At 37.4% G+C, this 16477-nt stretch overlaps 1 protein-coding gene across 1 annotated transcript in view; it reads right to left on the reverse strand.

Moving 5' to 3' along the window:
• Positions 1-963: 963 nt before the first annotated feature.
• Positions 964-16477, reverse strand: part of KLHL14 (kelch like family member 14) — a 601560-nt gene continuing 586046 nt past the window's right edge. Inside the window, exon 9 of the mRNA XM_044059607.1 lies at positions 964-4714. Within this exon, the coding sequence (XP_043915542.1) occupies positions 4574-4714 (141 nt within the window). The 3' untranslated portion in view covers positions 964-4573. The remainder of the gene's footprint in view (positions 4715-16477) is intronic.

Here is a 16477-nt window from a genome sequence, read left to right on the forward strand (position 1 = left end):
GACAGGAAGCTAGTAAGATGAAATAAAAGCAGTCACCATAGCAACAGAAAGCTGCTACTCAAGCCAGGAGTCAAATTATACATACTCACAGAGAGACAGGCACACACACACACACACACACACACACACACACACACACACACACACACACACACACACACACTCATATATACACACAAAACACACACACACACACACACACACACACACAAATGAAGTAAAAAGAATCTTCAAGGCATTCTTTGGTCTTACATGTAAATGTGATACACCAAAGTAAAACACGGGATAAATACAAAATGTACATTAAAACATAAATAAAAACCCCATAAAAATGACCATAAAAACCTCAATTAAGCAAAGCCACTAAAACCATCAGCCAAACTAACTTAAGAAAATGATGGGATGGGAGAACATTACTAAGGTGGGCCCCCTGCTAACCTTAGTAATTCATTATAACCCTAATCTTGCCTCTAAGCTGCATCTTTAAAAAACCTTCCCATAACACTACCACTATTTAAACAATTTTGAGCTGAATGTGAGATGCATTTCCTTTTTCATTGTCTGTCAACATGTTGTATTAGGGATATAATGACATGTGTTGGTTGCTGTTTTGTTTGACAACCAAGTGATAAGATAACTGATTATATAATTTGATATATATATATATATATATATATATATATATATATATAAATATATATAAATATATATATATATCTATATATATCTATATATATATATATATATATATATATATATATATATATATATATATATATATATATATATATATATATATATATATATATATATATATATATAAATCTTGATGGTCAGATACATGTATATATTATGCATGCATACAAAATGGATGTAATTTTGTAATTCTGAAGTGTGGGAAGGTGCACATGTCCCAAGCATGAAATGTTAGTTTCCAACAAAAGGCAAATAAAAAAAATACTCTATTGTGAAGACATAAAGTTTTATTTAAAGTTATTTCCTACAAGCAAGCTCCTTTTTTACAGTCTAGTACTGTACAAAATATACATTCTTTGTTTAATTTCATAACAGTTTTTCCTTTATCATGCCTTTTTGTCAGAAAATGCTGTTACCTTGTATTGATGAATCTTTTTCCATTAACATGGTAAAAAATAAAAACACTGAAGGATGACAAATACCTGTCACCCTTTACAAGGAGTGAAGATTGCACAGTGCAGTAGAGATAGGTGACAGCTTTCTTAAGCAATATGGGGGGGTGGGGGGGTGGGCAGACTGAACACAATAATACTTTTCTTACAAATTCAGTCTGCCATTTAGTGCATTTTATTTTTGATATGTTCCTTATATGCTTTAGAGGCATTCAAAGAAAAACATGTTAATAACATTTTATTTACAAGGAATTATTCTTCATTAAATCAACTTTTATGAAACATCCTGAATTACAGAAGAGGAGCTGTATAGTTAATAAATTACTGCAAAGAGAAAGAATGCATTTTACACTCCACCATCATTATAATGTTTTCTGTAACTGCCCTAGCTTGCAAAGTAACTATGCAAAGTAAATACCACACAAATCTGAGCTACAATTAATTTTAATAAATAAAATGCACAGACAGTAAGATGTGGACTTGGATTATAAACCCTGATACCATGAATAGCACTGATATGAAGACAAGGCTTTGAATTCTTAGCTGTCTAAAATAAATAATCCAGGAATAATGGGAAGAAGCTCCATAGACTGACCGTTCAACAACAGTATCCATCAGCAAGATGGGAATGCAGCGAATGAAAAGAAAGTGCTAAAGTTAGAACAAAGCCATATCAGTCACCCTTTTCATTCCTTTCACCTAATTCTAGGAGCAGCACACTCCACTGATGCCAAGTTATCAGCTTGTAATTAGATGTACTCCTACACATCTGAAATACAATTTGTAAACTGCATATAAAATGACAGGACATTACTAACAGTTTTATGGCAATGCACTTAATAAGTAACTTTTTAGTAGGAGGGACACTGGTTGTGATGTAAGTGACATCAAGCTGTCTAAAATGAAATACCGTAGGGTGGAAGTGGGAGAAACAGAAAATCTGTACAGCAAGCGTTACTTTATATACTGTTAAAAACAGGTCTACACAAAACAATAAACTGCAGCTTTTCAGACACTCAGGCTATCAATGTTTAAAGTCAAGAGGCAAAGATTACATGTAATTTCATTTTCCATGTGGTCATAAAACGGACAAATTCTGAACCTGAAAGAATTTAAATATCAAGGAATTATACAACTTTTATATCCTAACTACTGCTAGTTGCTATGATCTGACCTCAGTATCTCATAACACTTCATTATTTTCCTTCTAGTACTTCCATTCAACTACACAGATTGTCTTTCCAGTGATATCTGACAGCACAGACTAACAGACATATTAAAATATTTCTTTTTATCTCTTTTCCCATACTCTGAACCAATGGACTATAAACAAAACAATGATGGATTGATGTATATAAATACTGTTATTATACATGTGTGTTGCTGACATGGGGCACAGACCGAACATCCTGAAAGCAAGCAGAGCTGTACCTATCCAGAGGTGGAAATTTCATCTGTTTATGACAATGACAGCCACTGCATTTAGAAGTAAATAGATGAGATGGAGGCGCAAGCTGCAACTGGTAAGGAGTTACTAAGTCTGTTTAAGGACTTTTGATAAGCTATGAGCTATAGGTCTTCTTTTGGATGGCTTAACATGCAAAGGTGCTATTCCTGCATGGAAACATACACCACGTGTATATGGATTACAACATTTCAAATATTATGTGCTGTGACTTCAGTGTGAGCTGGGCAAATAGCTTTTACAGAAATTACAGAGAGCAATCCATGGGCCACAAACAGGAAGACTGAAATAATGAAGAACATCTTAGATACATACATATGATGGAAGAACAGCTATTGGGAGAAGCTCCTTCTAGAATGTTATATAGCAGACTGTAAAATGTCACCAGTGAAGAAGAACAAAAGATGGTAATTATTTGTGCTGGTACAATGTATTTCCCCCCAGTGCACCATGTGAAGTGATACAAAGTTACAAACTGCATCCTGAAGACATTTTACAAATTAACAGTAAAAAATAACATTTAACAAACACTACAGACTGAAAAAATGTTTGCTGGCACTGACAGGTGATGACAGCTGGAAAGCTTGTAATGACTCCACTCATGTTTATTCTCAGCAGAGATTTCCGTAAGGAACACAGCTTGGGCCAATGGTCAAACACAAAGAACAGAAATGTTAACCAACAGATGCCAGATTAGCATTCTTCATTACAGATGCTGCAGGATTTCATGCAATCTGACTTTCCTGTAGGTGATCCATATAAACTGCATTAAGTGATAGCAAAACCCTCTAAAAGACAGGCATTTTGTCTTGTGAAATGCCTATAAAACAGGGTTACAGGGAAAAATAAAATATATAAAACAAAATAAAAACCAGCAGCAGAGAATAAAAAAAAAAAAGATACAATCATAACAGTAAGGAAAGAACCTGTTCTGCTGAAGTTCTTATTTTGGCACATGCACTACCCTCTTCTTCTCCTTTTCTCATCATTAGCTAAGGGTGGGGGAGGTGCAGCTGCTTTGGTTTCATGTTGTTCTCCGATCACAGAAAAGGTAGATTTAACAGCCACTGCATTGTTAACAGTCGAGTCAGCTAGCACATTCCCTTTCTCCTGATCCATGCACAGTTTTGGTTCCATGCCTTCCTTTGTTCCATAACAGCTCCGATAAAGAAAAACCTTTGTTGTGTACTTCCCCGGTATCTCATCATGTTAACCTACTCTTCATATTCTGATGCATTGTCATTTATGGCTTCTTAGTCCACTTTGCCCTCGCATACATTTTCACTTTTTTTAGTTACAGTTACTTGTTTCCTTGTGAACATTTCTAGGCAAGCACAGTGGGATTCATAGATTCCTTAGTTTTAATGTCCTCCACTCTGTAATGGATAATGTGTAAACTTTCAGCAGACTTCTGTTAACAGAAAGGGCAACAGGAGAAGCTAAAGAAAGTGCGCAAGTGTCTTAATCCTTTCTTCATAAATAATCTAAAATGTTGAGCAATTTTTACAGAAATCGGGCAGTGCTGCAGTAGCTGACACTTGTATAAGCAGCTGAATCTGAATTGGTGAAACACATGCTAACACACAATAAGGCATATTTTACCAAATAAAGGCGCAGAACTGTACAAGGTAGACAATTAAGAAAAATCTACATAAAACAAGTGATTCTGCAGCATCAGTGCCTCAGTAATCTATAATGTGAACTCCTAAAGACTGCATTATAAAGAGGGTGGAACATATGTGCTACTGAGACAGATGGCACCGTCTGGATATGAATATTACTGGCATTAAGTAAGCAGTTTCATTTCTTCATTCTTGTTTGCTTTTAAAGTGTTAACAGTTTTTACTATGCCTGCCATCATGTTTAAATGATGAGTCCTTTTGCATTAAAATAATTATGTCACCCATCACTACTTTGAAGAATCGGATTTCATTATTTTGTTCATTATGGATACATTTCGCTATTTGTTGTATGGTACACAAGCTGGTAATATAACGGTTGCACAGGCAGGACCAGCTAATGGTTCAGCTACATCTCCTTCAAGTTCTGTCCAGCTTCCCTTCTCAGGGCTGTAACAAATTGTAGAAGATTTATATGCTCCCTAGAAAAAGAAAGAGGAAAGAAATCTGTTATTTTATTTTTGCATCTAATATTGCAAAAAAAAACAAAAATGAAATCCATAGGTTAATTTTACACATGCAAGACGCACATACACCCACACATGCATCCACACATACAGAGACACAAACATACATGCACATTAACACACTGTGTACATTTCATGCATACACACACACACACACACACACACACACACACACACACACACACACACACACACACACACACTATGCATATTTCACACATACATGCATATATGCACACATGGTGCACATTCCACACACAAACACGCGCGCGCACACACACACACACACACACACACACACACACACACACACACACACACACACGCACACACACACACACACTACACATAAAACACAGATGTTAATATGGCTGTGAGGGGGACAGATCACCCCCTAATTCTTGAATAATAAAATGCATGCACTATTTCTAAAGTGAATGATATTCTTTGTTCCCTTTTCTGTTGGTCTCAATCAAGGATATAGTCAGTGAATTCTATTTTGTACTCACAAATGCTTATTGCTGCTCCCCCAAACCCACCTGTCATTAAAAAAATATTGTCAAATCACTTGCGCTGACCCCCCCCCCCCAAAAAAAATGTATGTAATATTCCACTTGGTCAGTCAAAATCTATTAGAGATATTGTTTTAGACTTACAATTTTCTCCTGTAAGTAATTTTTATACATGTTATTAGAGGCATTGATTTAGACTGTTATGGACTTAGTAGGCTTGATAAAGCCCAATGTTTCTAACTGGTGCTCAGGAAAAAAAAATGCACTCTGTAGAGTGCAAAGAGTATACCTGGCTATACCCTTGGTCTTAATACAGATAGCTCCACCAGAACACAGTCAAGTACTACAAGACCTAACTAATCTACCCATTATTTACTGGAAGGACCACACGCTCTGCTTGACTGATAGTTCAGTCCCTCTCCCACTGCCCTTAAACATAGCTTTACATGCTTCATTCACTGTTCTTGTCCCTGCAACGGGTTCACCAAGGCAGTTCGTCACCCAACATTCTTTCAGTGAAAAACATTTCCTGAATCTTTCCTAAGCAACCCACTCTCTGCTTTTAACATGTGGATATCGGTATGCATGTAGGTATGTATGTATGCATGCACATCACTTTCTGTTCCTAACACCTGGGAGAACCTCAAAGGTCATTCACTGAGAACTATTCAAATGTTTAGTCTCTAACTACATCACAAAACGTTAACTGTAAACACACACACACAATAAGTACGAAGCTGAAAGATGCATTTTCTACATCTGCTGTATAGATATGAGGTACTAAACTTTTTTTCAAAGCTTACAAGCATAGTTAGCTTGGGATCTGCAAGATCTATTTCCTCCATTCAATGGTCAGGTTACAGTAAATGTTGAAAGGGTAGTTAAACCAGTTAAACTTTGCTTTAAGTTATCAAGCCTCTTAACTTTCAAGGCAAAAGGAATAAGGATTTATGATCTCTTTAGGGCCATGTTAAGATAACTGTTGAAAAATCAGCTAACTCAACTTTCAAGGCAAGACGAGCCATGGGTATAAATCTCCACATTACTGAAAAAGAATATGTTCTTTTTAAATTCCTCCTCCAGAGCCAGCATTCTTCAGGGAACTGCTAACAAGATTTGTGAATGTTGTTAGCTACTTTCACATTTAAACTCATTGACTTAGATTACTGCTCACCCTAAACTGTAAAGATATACATTGAAATGTTCCACTGCTCCCTTAAGTCACATAACCAGGAAGCTTCAACACTTAATAGGGCCTACTTTTGGATCATTATTAATGGCAAGAGCATTTACAAAAAAAAAAATAATGCCTACCACCTGATACTTAAATTGCTCCAATCAGAAGTTACAAATTAACGGATTATTCTAGTTTTCGAGCTAAGCTTGTTAGATGAATTAAAACCATGTATGAATGTAACTACTAGTTTGCTACAGAGAAAATAGACTGCTCTAAATAATGGCCTAGTAAGGAATACTTATCTAAAATTATCTAAAATTTCAAGAGCACTATAAATTTAACATACAAATGTTGTGTCCTCTGCTAACTTTACGAGGAATAAACTAATTTATCCGTGTTATTTACTACTATGAATAACTTTTCATGGTAGAATGCTATACAGCTAATGTAAATAAGCATTACCCTTTCTGTATGTAAACAATAATGATTCATTCTTATTGTTAAAGTATCTCTCCAGTGTAATTTCAAGGACAACTATAATCACTGGAATTAAAAGAAAAGCATACTGTATTTATTTATTTACTTATTTATTTTTTGTTTGTTAACTCAGTAAGTGAACTCGCCTGAAGACCCTTTCAGTCAAGACACTGGCCCAAGATAGAAAACAAAGACATGCTAACTACTACATTTTGAGTTATCTGACAAAGTAACCCAGTACTGGTCTGCTTTCAAAAGTCCTGAATACCCTTCCTCCATCTCTCTTCCTGTGACATCTGATTGACCGAGCATATCCTGAGACAGAAGCCTTTATCTATCACATGAAGTGTGTTTTCAGAACGTTTCTTCTTTCTCAAAGAAGGAGAGGAAAGTATCTGAAGCAAGAATCATCTAGCAAGAGTAAATGCATAGTCAATCACAATACTGTATAAAAATCAAATCCAACAACCAAATCAAAGAGGTTGAAATCCACCTCAGTAATGCACAATCTGGGGGATGGACTGTGGGTGCTGCCTCTGAGGCAGTGAGGAATTCAAACATCTATTATGAACAGGTAAGTAGGACTTGCACAACTGTACTGTGTTCATCATTTCTTCTGCCTCAGTGGCATTTTGGATAGATTCCCAAAGCTTACTTTACCTGGGAGGTTGAAGGATAAGGATCTAGGAGCCCCTGGAAAATGGTCCTAGAAAAGCCTTCTTTAGACCTTGAAAAGGAATCCAGTTTGTAGTGCTACTTTGTGCAGGTATGAACAGAGGACCAGGTTACTACTTCTAGAATGTTTCTAGAGTCCACCCCTTTCCAATTTGCCATTGAAGATGATAAGGCCCTAGTCAAGTGAGCCATAACCTAGCCTGGATAAAATTTACCATGATGGGAGTAACAGAAAACTAAAGAAGATGGCAGCCATCATGCAACAGTTTATTTGGAGGCAGGTTGACCTTTCTTAGCCCTTATATAGGAGATGAACAGCTGTTCAGCATTCTTAAATAGCTTTGTTCTGTGAATGTAGTACCTGAGCGCATCTAAGGTATGAAGAATCTCTTCTCACTTGTTTTTTGGGATCAGGATAGTACACTGAGAGACTGATGGTTTGAATTAAGCTAAATTCAAAAACAAAAACCAAAACGAAGGATGTATGCAAGTCTTCAAGAACCAAAACCCATTTCCTTTTTGATTCGGTAACCGCCTCCATATATTCACGTGATCTGGATAAGATGACCCCATATATTCACGTGATCTGGATAAGATGACCCCATATATTCACGTGATCTGGATAAGATGACCCTATATATTCACGTGATCTGGATAAGATGGTCATCTTATCCAGATCACGTGAATATATGGAGGCGGTGACAGACTAGAAGCAAACAAGGAAGGAAACAGAGTAATGGGATTATGAATGGATTCTCATTGGCACAAAACCTGGACACCTGCTTCTTTACCGAATCAAAAAGGAAATAGAAAGTAACCAGTTTGAGGTGACTTTAGAAAAGTCGCTTAAAAGTTTTTCACGAAAAATCCAGCAGATTTATGTGGCAGCACAGTACAAGATCCTGATCAGCTTACTAGACTTGAATTTTGGGTCGAAAACGTATTCCCTGTTTTTGGCGTTATCGTGAATAAAGTGCTTGTTTTTACTCAAGTGGCTGGTTCCTGACCTTCTTTTGGACACTCTTTGCAAGTCCATTCTTTGGGTTTAAATTCAAAAACAACTTTAGACATGAATGATGGATTTGTCTGTAACACAACCCTGTCCTTGTGAAGAATCAGATAGGGTTGACTCACCATGAGAGCTTGCAGCTAAGAGACTCACCTTGTAGATGTCAGAGCAATGAGTAAAACAGTTTTACAAGTAATGAACCATAAGGACGTAAAGTCAATTTTTCAAGAACAAAGCTGAGATCCCAGGGAGGACACTTTTGCTTTTTGAGGGGGTCTCTTGTGCAGCACTCCCTCCATAAACTGTTTGATAAAAAAGAGGTGAAAAGGGGGGATCTATGGGAAGACAAGCTCAGAAGCCTGCAAGATGCACGTTGATCGAGGCATATGACAAACCATCTCAAAGTAGCTCATGCAAATATTTAGGCTAGAAAAGTTCTTCCAGTTGTAAATGTAAGATTTTCTAGTTGCAGTTTTTTTGTATCCTTAAATACCTGCTGCATGTCCTCATGGAACAAGTGCCTAAAAGGTATCTCAAAACAGAATCATCTAGGCTGTCAGCTGCAATTGCTCTTAGTTGGGGTGTGCCATTTGCCCTTATACTGAGTGAGCAGATCCGATCCATGAGGAAGCTTGTGGTAATTGCTCTTGGCTGACGCCATTAAGAGGGAGACTTAACTTTGCCTTAGCCAAAATGGGGTTACCAAAGAGATATTTGGTTATTCATTCTGAATTTTTAGAAGTACTTTGGGAAACATTGGAAAGGGTAGAAATGCATACAGGAACATTCCTGACCGTGGGAATGATCCGTCTTTCAAGCATGGTTGGAGGGATGTCTTAAACAGATTTTTTTCAGTTGTATGTTTTGAAAGGTGGTGAACAGATCTACTTGAGGTGCTCCCCACATATGAATTAAGTCCTGAAAGACCTCTACATGGAGCTTCCATTCATGAGGATCTGTGTGGGATCTGCTTAGTCTGTCTGCCACTGTAATTTGCTCTGACAGAATGTATAAGGTCTGTAAAGTCTGAAAATGCTAAACAGTCAGCTCCCAGGCCATCACTGCCAACTGTCAAAGAGGGTACCCCCTTGCTTGTTCAGGAGCCACATCAAGGTAGTGTTGTCTGTGACAACTAGAAGAGAACCCAGAATTCATAAGTGGTAAAGAACTTCTAAGCCATGAATTTCATGTTTATGTGTGTTGAAGTGTCCTAAGTACCACCCAAGTCTTGCACTTGATCTCCCATGGACACTACTCTGCACGCAAATCTGAAGAGTCCATTTGAACAGACTGGAATGTGGTCTAAGGAGATGAGTGATCTCTCCACCACTGTAGTTCCTGTTTCAAAAATCTGAGTACCGGTACCTGAAAATCTAAGGGATGAAGGTGCTGGGTCCAACAAGTCTTTAAATACCATTGAATTTTTCTTGTGTAGTCTGACTAGTGGTGTTGTGAGGATCAGTGATGCCATGAGGTCTTGAATTTTGAGGAACTCTCTTGCACAGGTCATGTCTAGAAAAGAAAAATCCAGGAAAATGTCCTGATAAGTTCTATGACCCCTGTTTCTACCATGCGATGAACCACTGGAAGAAGCCCCTCTCTCTCTCTCTGGTCTGGTCTGGTGCATGTGTGTGAATTCACCTGAAATGGCAAGGATTTTCTATCCACTGCTCAGTATATCCCCTCCAAATTATTTTCAGAACCTATTTGTCTGAGATGATTTGCAGCCAGGCTTCAGGGTTGGAGACAGCTGGGGGAAGGGGGAAAAGAAGGAAGGGCAAGAGGTGGGGTAGAAGTACTCTATGACTTGGCATAGTTATTCATTTGCAGTGTATTGCTCCTTTTTCAGAAGGGAATCCCTCTTGTTTGATTTTCAAGAATTATCCTCCTGCCATTTACTTTTGGATCTCTGACTTTTGTTTGGCTGGTATTTTTGCTTGTTGTGACCCCTGAAGGAAGATGCTTTGTTTGGGGAGAACATAGGTAGAAAAAAACATCATAGATACCCCATGCATTAATCTGCCTCTTTCATAGGTTCATAGGTTGGTACTAGATTATCGGCCCTAGGCCCTATACAAGCCTAGCCATAACAATTCCCTGGCTATTTCTTCCCACAATATTTACTTCCCTGGACCCCTGTCTAGTAGGACAACTGATGTGATCCCGGGGTGAATTTCCTATCTCCCATCCAATCGGCAAGGTTCCTTTTGAAGAGGGCCAAAGAGGTGCTCTGCTTGACATGTATGGGCAGTCTATTCCAGAGTCTGGGGAGTCTCTGAGTCAGGAGCCTATCCCTCCAGCATGTTTTGTTCACTGTGATGACAAGGTTTCACTCCACTGTTTGAGAATTTGTGTAACAGGGGGCCCAAATGCCAATTTAAAGCTTAAAGGTGCATACAAAATTTTGGCTTTTAAATCATTAGAGTAGTTCTGATTACACAACCGAGCATACCACCAAAAAACAACAGAAAAAGGAGAATTCCCCAAGACTATATCTGCATATTGAAGCACACCTCTCAAGGCATGTTTTGAAACCCGAGTTAAATTAGAAAAATTTCAGTCATATAAAACTTGCTCTCCAGGTATGGATGCAGTAAAATCATCCCAACTGTATGCACACTGTAAATAAATTTCACATATAGTCCTGATAATTTAACATTTTAAATGTGAGATTATTAGAGAGAGACATCATTTTGCCCTGAAGATCTACCCATGTTATCTTTTTATCAGGGGGTGTTGGATTAGATAGTCAAGGACATTTTATTTGAGCAGTCAGTTTGGGAGGCTGCAACTGGGCAAGCAGTCAAATGTGAAAAAAACCCTGTCATATCCAAGGAGAACCTATATTTTCTCTGAGCCTTTTTAGAGACTGATGGAATAGATACTGGAATCCTGCAGGCAGCTTTAAAAACATCTTCCAAGGCCAGTACGAGAATGAGGATAGACACAAAATTGGGCATCTTGTTCTCTATAAGGTAATATACTATGCCCAGGTCTTAGGTAGTTTCCGACTGCTGTCTTAGGTAGTTTCGACTGCTGTCTTAGGTAGTTTCGACTGCTTTCAAGCAAAAGTATCACAAAATCTAGCAATCATTTTAGGAAAAGTGAATACTTGTTTGGACTATTTGGACTTAAGCTCAGGTTCACTTTCTGAAGAATCAGAGTGACTGTACTGAGTGTTAGCTAGGAAATCACCATTGTCCTCATCAGATTCCTCACCATTCTCTGAAACAGAAAGGGCTCTAGCCAAACTAGCAATAGAGCCACAGATGGGAACACAGCCACTATAATTAGTTGTCTGCAAAGCACTCTTAGCTAAGGAAACCAATCAGCTTTATAAACAACTATAATCTGATTATCAGCTGTATAATGAAGCTTCTGTTTCTTTCTCCTGTGAACTTCACCACTAAAACATCTGGGGGATACAATATTATGTCTGGAAAGGGTTCTCCCATACCTGTACTAGGTACTGGAACAGCCCTAGAGAATTTGTCTAACCCCTGTTCCCTTGTAGATGGTAAAACTACACTAGAGGGAGCCAGTGCAAAAGGTAAGTGGTCTGCAGTGGCCCTGACAGAATCATAAACAAAAAACAAATGTCTCACGTAGGGTGAAAATATTGTGAAAAACCACATTTCAAGTAAATCTCCACTGCTCCAAAAACTCCACAACTGAGGATGCAAGCAAGCTACATTTACTGTTAAAAAATTAACAGAAATGACAAACACTGGCACTGACAGGATCGCTAACCATAGGCTGAGGCATATTTTAATTTTTTTCTTTTTTGGTGCAACCAGATTTGATGGGGGATCCATCAAGTCAGGGAAAAGAACACCAGCAAGAATAATAAATTTGATAGTACTAGATAATGTATCACAATAAGCACTTACGTTTCTCACAATAAGTTTGTCCCTATACAACTAAACTCTCCCATACTGTGCTATTATCACAAAAAACAGTCTGAAATGTGTGCGAGATCCCTTTACAACTGGTAGAAGTTAAAGAATTTCCAGTATACAAAGTTAAAACATCAAAGCAACCAATGTGCCAATTAAGTGTTAACATTTAGTTCCACACACTTTAACCACATTAAACTGCCATAAAACAACATTTAATAGAGATTTAAAGTACACTTCCTTGTCAGAGACAGAGAGAGTAAATATTCACAGTACATTCATTCAATTGACTTAATTCACAGTAAAACTGTGATTCAATATGAAAAACACATAGAGCAGAGTCAAATATATAGTAAATAATGAATAAATGCTGAAAAATACAGGTTCTGCAATGTTTTCCTGTCAAAGTATGAAAATAAAGCACAGTGATAACACTAAAGGCCTATACTGTCTAACAGTACACATACACATTGCACTTCTGAGAGAAATACTGACAGTTTCTTCAGAGACAGTAAAAATAAACATTTGTCAAATATAGAATCCAAATAAACATTGCTACAAGCAGGAATCCCCACAAGAATTACTGTAAACATTGACAAAAATAAAATATTAAAATAAAATATTTTTAAATAAACATAACAGTAGAAAAAGAAAAACAAATCTAACAATAACATAAGAGGAAGGGGACCCCAAATGGGAAGCATTAAGACAAAAAAAATCAGCACTGAATCCTTTGAAGATTCAGAGGACTTTCTTCTTTGGATGGAAGGAAAAAGTCTGAATACTCACTTCCTGTGACAGCTAAAGGTTTTCATCTCAGGATAGCTTTTGAAAGCTAACCACTACTGGGTTACCTTGGCAGATAACCAAAATTCTACAGTACAAAGGCAGTGGGAATGGTGAACATCTGTATTTCTACAGGCATCCGTCCTAATTTTGAGTGGCTGGCCTGTCTCCTTTATAACCGGTCTCTGGTCATTTCCTTTTTTGATTAGATAAATCATATTTTAGAAGTGCTATAAATGAATACTGTACTTTGAAACTTCATTCTATGAAGTTATTGCATTGGAAGCAGGCTATGGTGAGGATCACTATGGAAATAGTAAATAAGACATAAGTAACATACAGACTCTTGACTCAAGCTAGTACAGTTTTGTTAAGGACAGATCCTGCCTGCTTAACCTGGATGACTTCTTCAAAAAGGTTAGTGAAGCAATGGGCGAAGGAAAATCAGTAAACACTGTATTTCTAAACCTCACAAAAATGTTCAACATTATACTGTTGATAAAATCTTCCAGCTAAGTGTTAATCCCTATGTAACTTGTTGGATAGAAAACTAGATCACAAATAAAACCCAGGAAATCAGGATAGGTGGCCTACCTTCTCTAAAAGACCTGTCACTAGTGGTGTTCCCCAGGGTTCAGTGTTTTGGTCACTCCTCTTTGGCATTTACTTCTCAGAGGTCAAAGCTAACGTTAAGGGTTTTTGGCTGACAAAGTTTGCAGATGACTGGTAATATGTTGTCACAGAGGACTCCAAGATCCTCCAAGATATCCTTTCTAAACAAATAGTTTGAATTATAACCATGGAATAAAACTGTCACAAAAAATACAATAGTCAGTATGCATGACATCAGTTGTAACTATCACATTAACAACACACACCTGAAAATCAATCCAGTAGTTAGGGACTTGGAAATTTATGTGGATAACAAACTGTCTCCTCTGATCACCATGTATCAACTATCGAAAGAACGTCTTTTTTATTGTATAGCTTATTAGTATGGGTATGACATCTGGGCCCAAAGATGCGACAATTCCACTGTATATGGCACTTACTAGGCCAAACATTGAGTATAATGTCCCCTTTGGTATGCATCTTTATAAGCACTTAACACAACTTGAATAACCACAAAACTTTCTCACCAAGAAAACCAAGGTACTAAATAATAAAAACTACAATGACATGTCAAAGTCGTATCCATATTCTTTACATCATGCAGGCTACTGAGGAATGACTGCTGCCCCATGTACACAGCCTTGACAGACCATTTCATCTCAGATCTACTGCACATCCTGAAGTCCAATGGTGCCATAAAGACCCACTCAAGAGATCTTAATTTCTTCTACAATATAAATATAACAGGTTGGAGAGACAGATATGTATCACAGAGAATATAACTTCTTTGTAATTGCCTTCATCTCCATATCTATTTAAATAAAATCTGGACAAATGGATGGGAAAATGCAAATTCATTCCTGGTTTACCTCCTTGTTCCTTACGTCTCAAAGTTCAGCCTGGCTCTGGATTATTTGTACTTAAATTACAAGGGCTAAAAACTTTATGTGAATGCAGGGTTACACTTCTAAAAATCCTCATGAATCAATAGTCTAGTAAGTACCTATGGACCGAAATCATCTGACATGTTCTGCACCTTGTGTGGTTGAAGGTTTTGTGTCATTTTGCACTGTATTCTGCTCTGGTCTCAGTGTACTTCTCTCAATAAAATTCTTTAGATTTAGTGGTTGTTTAAATGATAGTAGTGGAAGTTCCTGAAAAATGTTTCTCAACTTGTAATCCTAACTGAACACTGGCTGCAGGTCCCCTTACACAATTTTGTAGATTTTTATTTTAAACTAACTACAGCATTCAAGTCCAACTTAGCCATAGGAAACAAAGATTTTAAAGCCACGTTCCTAGCAAATAAGCGGCATTCACTTAACGTTTCTACAATGTCAATTCTTTGCGGGGGTATAAAATATAAACCCTTATTTAGAACATCAAGTTCTTCTCTAGTCAGCCCATACCTGGAAACATTACAGACCAATGTCAGGTGTTGCTCACTGACCTTGTCATGCTGCATGTCTGCATCTTCTTCAAATCCTTCCCTCTTACCTTCATATTTGAAGTTTGCTGTGTTTTTTGAAAAGAAAACTGCTGCGTGGTAGGAAAGGGAGGAAAATCCATAGAACTGTAATAGTCTGTTTACACCGGTACTACATTCGATGCAGGAAATGCTGATGGTGCTGGCTTCCTGCTGCGCTTTTAAGACATTTGTCTCATTGGCCAACTGAAAATATGCCCATTTGAAAAATCAGTATGGTCATGAACTACCTTACGTTTCTTTGCAGCAATCAATCTCCTTTCAAATACTTGGAGATTGTCTAAGGTCTCATGACACTTATTGCTAGCAGTGTAAAAAGACACATCTGTAGTAATTCCCTCATATGGTTATTTTCTTTACACACACCCATTTCAATAGATTTAAAAACAAATTCATTACGGATATATAATCGAAACTTAAATTTAAATTCAACTGTTGTCAATTTTTTAAAAGTTCAGGGTAGTGGATTCCATGAGTAGACATCTTCAGGATCCAGAGACCATGAGGTACATATACATTCTTTTAGATACACCCTGAAACTGAGTCACTGCCACTGCAGGCGTTTGAATTGTTGTGTTGATAAACATCTAATAGGATCATAATGACAAAGGAATTACAAGAGAAGTGAGTGAGAGACCATTTACACAGTGTTTCCAGCCTCTGCCTTGGTTCCACTCTTATGAAACATGATAGTGTGCCATGGGTTGCATCGGCGTCACCCCCCCTCTGCCAGGAGACTTGATGTTGAAAAGTTACTTCTAATGTCAAACAAGTTTCAGTATCATGTTTACATGGTTTTGTATCCAGGATTCAAAGCATATTGGTATATCCTCTGCATGTTATTGTCACTACTTGATTTTGTTAAATATGTCTTGCATCCTTCTGTGATTACTGAGCAAAAATATTCTTTAAACAGCGATAATTTCCTATCGAACATCAATATGTTTTTAGCTTCATTTAACCCTTATCTCTACCTTCCTTTGTTCCATTTAGTATCTGTAAAAAGTTTTTCTTCACTTCTGATGAAGCTAGCTACCCTTTACTTAGTTTGAGATTTTAGTTGCTTGACTACCATACAAATTCCCTTC

This window comes from Protopterus annectens, chromosome 17.part0 (assembly GCF_019279795.1).
Source record: "Protopterus annectens isolate FY-2018-M chromosome 17.part0, PAN1.0, whole genome shotgun sequence".
Lineage (NCBI taxonomy): Eukaryota > Metazoa > Chordata > Ceratodontiformes > Protopteridae > Protopterus > Protopterus annectens.